The sequence below is a fragment of the Nanorana parkeri genome, unplaced genomic scaffold (assembly GCF_000935625.1).
Source record: "Nanorana parkeri isolate BGI_ZX_2015 unplaced genomic scaffold, ASM93562v1 scaffold602, whole genome shotgun sequence".
Classification (NCBI taxonomy): Eukaryota; Metazoa; Chordata; class Amphibia; order Anura; family Dicroglossidae; genus Nanorana; species Nanorana parkeri.
The window spans coordinates 662,549-667,381 of NW_017306870.1; the positions used below are offsets into that span (position 1 = coordinate 662,549).

Genomic DNA, 4,833 nt, shown 5'->3' on the forward strand with positions numbered 1-4,833 from the left:
ATATTTTGTTGCCCTGAACAACCAATCAGAAATCCGCTTTTGGCTTTTGTACATCTATACAGGGTATTTGGCAGTTTTGAGACTTTGTACTGTAAACATGCACCAGTATAGTACTGGAATACACATTTTCTGTACTTATTATCTACATCTTGAAATGTAAGCGACATATTAGAAAGTAGGTAAAGTGATACACAGACTGCAGTATAAATACATTAAATACCACTGCTTTACTGAGCAAGAAATATATGTCTCACATGCAGGTAAGCAAACCCTCATTTATTTGAACAATCAATATTGCATGTTAATCCCTTTCCTAAATATTTGATACTTGGTGATCAGGTGTAAGTTATCCAATCCCCTAAAAATACATTGATGCAAAACCCTATGCTGATGGAGCGTCTATAAGTGGTGAAGCAGCAGTTGGATGGCTGATGAAGATGAGACAATTGGGCAAGTTACCAAGAGTGGTATAAAGGGTTAGTTCTGGAGCCAGGCTTCTAGGAATAACTGGGGTGATCTTGGGAGTGAATGTGAAGATAAGTGACTAGAGTTGCTTGCAGAGTGCAGTTATAAGTGTGACAATGAATGACAGCAAATGCAGTTCCTTTGATAACCCGAATTGTGAGTTGTTTGTTAGTGGGATTAAGTAAGCTGGCATCACTTATAACATCATCATATTGTTTGCTTTTAGAATAATCAGTATTTACCAAGAGCATGTCAGAGTTTAGTTGAATATAAAGAGGGGAGGAAGGATGAGAATATTTATACTGGAGGAGACTGCAATGCGTGACTATGCCGATAGGGGTTTGAATGTACAATAAACCAGTGAATAAATTATTTGACAATTCTTTGGCTGGTCCAATAAGAAAAATTCTTATTCACAGGACATATTTGTCCCTCAGTCAGTACACCTAAAAAATACATATTTGTTTTATTAATTTTTAAACTTTTTTTTGTTTTTAACTAACAGCTTTTATAAACTTGGTAATTTAGTTGCACACTACATCTTCAATACATGAAGTCATTGAGTAAAGATATTTCAGCAGACAAACAAATTCATCCTCCTGAGCTTCAAGTTTTAGGACAAAATCTAAGATTTTGTAATCTTGTATAAGGTTTTTAAAGGCTTATGCAATAAGCCACACTGTATACCATTAAGAACTGTGCCAGTACCAGAACACCGACACTAAAGTCCAATCCAACCATTTTCATTTTGATTTTGCTTAAGGACATACACATCCTCCTGTTTGACAAGGGCTTATATGGAATTTAATGTGCTAGGATTTTACAACCATAAGATACTCAATTCCTATGTGTTACAATGTCCACTTATAAAAAATAGAAATGAAAAAAATACTAACAATAGGTAAGAAGAAAGTAAGCTATGCCTTTCACTGTACAACACACAGATAATGAAAGCGGCAACAACACAGCTAAAGCTCATAGTAAAAGCAAAATCTAATCAGTAAAAAAGTAACAGGTAGTTGCAGATTACTATTTCCAATAAAGCAAGTATACAAATACATAACCAGAACTGGCTCTGAAATAAAGCTCTGAAATAAATAGAATACTTATATGTAACTAAAAATAACAAAAATATAAAAAAATAAACAAAAATTAAATTTAACAATTGTTTTTAAATCCTTTTAAAATGCATCTAATCTGTACACAATATATAACTTATGTTATCTTTTTCAATGAACACATGCCTAAGCAAAAAGGCACTCACTGCAGCCGTACTTATTATGAAAGTAAAACGATATAGGGAAAATAAAGTAATAAAACCTGTGTAAACTGTTTACTTTTACAGAATTTGGTGGCTGATGTATCCTAACAACTACATAAAAAAAGGTTTATTTTATACTGTTAACGTTTTGCATCATTTACATTTCTGAAATAGACAAAACAGAGCATGCATTTACTCAGGTGGTTGTTTTTCTAAAAAAAAAACAATAACTTGTTACAAGCTGAAGTGTTATTGCTAGAATCTAAAACAACATTGCAGCCATGTTCACCAATAGATAAAGCGTTAACAATTAGCTTCTAACTGCATCATTTTTCTTTTTTATGGGCATTTTATATTTATTGTAAAAAATATATAAAAATGTATTTGCATATAATTGATTTTGACAACAAATTTTTTACAAAATTAAAATACTGCTTCAAATGAAAAAACTAAAACTGGCCGGGTCACCTAAGCCATACAGTTCACTGGGACTATAAAAAGGTTCCTTATTACCAAGGAGCAGAGTAAATTGGCTTTAGCTGTTGCCATCTGTCAGACCCTAAACAGGCCGGGTGTGTAATCTACTAAGCGGGACAGGAGCTTTTAGACTGTACTGGGAAAGGAAGCTGTACTTTACAGAGGGGGGAGGAATGTATACATGTACTGCAGTATATATACAGATCCTGTCTATTGTTCATCCCTTCCTAAAGCCTCAAACCTTTGGCAACAAAAAACTTGGAGCTGGAACAGCGGCCTGAAACAGACCACAGCAGAAACATGTCCTGGAACTCAGAGTTCACATTTTATTAAACAATCAGGAAAACAGTTAATTCCAAAGACAAGTCTGATCTGAAATAATCACTGACACAAGCCTGGGAAGTAAAAAGAGTTTCCTTTCTATTTGTAGTGAACTCCAATGAGGAGGATTACACAGAGGAGGTCACATGGCCAAACACAACAGCAGTGATAACACAGACAACAATAATAAACCACAGCACCATAAACAATCATACAAACACAACAAGAACACCGATTTGGGAACACAAAACCCCGGTCCCTAGCTGACTACTGTCAAACCTTCAATAAAAAAAGCCTCATTTTTAATGTGCCGAATGATTAAAGTGTTAGAAATCAATGGTTAACCTGTAATACCGCTGTTAATAATTCTCTCCAGCTCTCCCTAATAGAAAGTCAATTATTGGTTCATTAAATGTTACGATCCTTTACAAGAAGGGGCTCCGGGCGCCTGCCTGGTGTGTACCTTGCGCCCAATAAAAAAAAAAATCGCCAAAGGGGAAATAACACAAAAATGAAATATATGCACTACAACCAAATGATTGTGGGACTTATGGCAGCATGGCTAGAAATAAACGTACAGAGACAAGACATGATCGAGTCCCAACACCAAGTGCCCAGCAATACACACTGCGATCGGTCGGGTGAACGCTTGTACATAGACAGCCATGGAGCACATGTAATACACACAGGCTCATCCATTTGGCGTTTTTAAAACATCGGGGTCCCTGAGCACATTTATCATCACGCCAGACCCTGGCCATCCACAATATGCACAGCACACGACAATAGCAGATGGAATAATGAACGCGGCACTCACGTGGTCTGCGAGGTTCGTGGACGATCCCGAGAGTTCTTCGTGGTCAGACTTCGAGCTGCCGTCCCTCTCATCAATCACTAAATCTATGGGCATTTTTCCTTTCAAACAGCTGATGTATCGATGGCAGAAATTATCGCACAATTCGTGGACCTGGGGAGGTGGAGGAAGAGGGAAGCATGATGTTTTGGTGGAAAGAGTAACAAGCCAGAGTGTCCTCCAAGACTAACTATCATTAAGGACTGTAATAGTTGCAGGCAAGGAAACAATAAAGAAATTGTAGCAGCAGATATTATTCTCTGGAGACCCGAGCAGCAACAAGTACAGAGGAGGAGAGGAGAGAAGGAAAGGGCTGAGGGGAGAAAAAGAGGTGAGGAAAGGCACAGGAGAAGTAAGGGAAGACAGGAGACAGCCAAGGGAAAGTAGGCAAAGGAAGACAGAGTAGAGGTAAGGCAAGACAGGGGAAAGGAAAAGAAAGAGGAACGAAAAGGAAGACAGGGGAGAGGTGAGAGGAGACAGGGCATAGGTAAGGGAAGATGGGAAGAGGTAAGGGAAGACAGATGAGAGGTAAGGGAAGACAGATGAGAGGTATGGGAAGTCAAGAGAGCAGTAAGGGCAGGGGAGAGGTAGGGGAAGACAGGGTTGAAATAAGGGAAGACAGGGGTGAGGTAAGTAAAAAAAAAAAAAAAAGGAGAGGCAAGAGAAGATAAGGATAGGGCTGATAGGAAATGAAAAGTGAGGAGGAGAGAAAAGGTTAGGGAAGAGACGGAAAGGGCCAAGGATAGAAGAAAATATAAGACCAGAAGAGAGAAAAGGGACAGCAATACATGAAATTTCCACGAATAAAAGAAGGAAGATGGGCAGATAAATCAGAAAGAATAACAGAGAAGAGGGAAAGAGAGAAAAAAGGATCAGAAAATGGAATAAGGGAAACTAATGAATGAAAAAGACTTGTGATTAAGAGAATAGGAGGCAGTGGGGTAAAAGTAATGGCCAGGGAGCAGGACAGCTGTAAAAGGGCCACGGTCAATGGTAACACGCTGGTGTGGGCACCAAACGGTCTACCCTCCCCAAAACCCGGGGTCACCAAGCACCATCCATGCCCAGGAGTGCCAGCATTACAAAGTCTATTTCTGTTGTATCCGATGACTCTGTATCCACCAAAGGACATGTCTATTCCCTCAGTCCTCCGAGTTCACATCCATGTCCCAGGGCAAGTGGGCTCCAGTGCCCGGCATGGGAACACTCCTCCGGGGGCATCTGGGTGCTACATTCCGCTCACAGATAACTGCATTACAAATTAGCTTTAGCGCTGCGAATTAGTTTCGCTCAATTAAGTGTCCACAAGAAATTCGCATAATTGAACCCGACGGCAGAGATAGCGGTGGTGTAATATCTCCGCTGTACCTTGTGCATTATTATTGTTATTATTGTTATTATGTAGATTAATAAGGTATATTAGCTGCATATCACACATATAAAAAAAGAATCAGCA

At 38.9% G+C, this 4,833-nt stretch overlaps 1 protein-coding gene across 4 annotated transcripts in view; it reads right to left on the reverse strand.

Moving 5' to 3' along the window:
• The window catches only part of MEIS2 (Meis homeobox 2), a 142,899-nt gene that overhangs the window by 133,014 nt on the left and 5,052 nt on the right, over positions 1-4,833 (reverse strand). For all 4 annotated transcript variants that reach the window (XM_018562826.1, XM_018562825.1, XM_018562824.1 and 1 more), the window contains exon 6: positions 3,342-3,491. In XM_018562826.1, the coding sequence (XP_018418328.1) occupies positions 3,342-3,491 (150 nt within the window). The remainder of the gene's footprint in view (positions 1-3,341; positions 3,492-4,833) is intronic.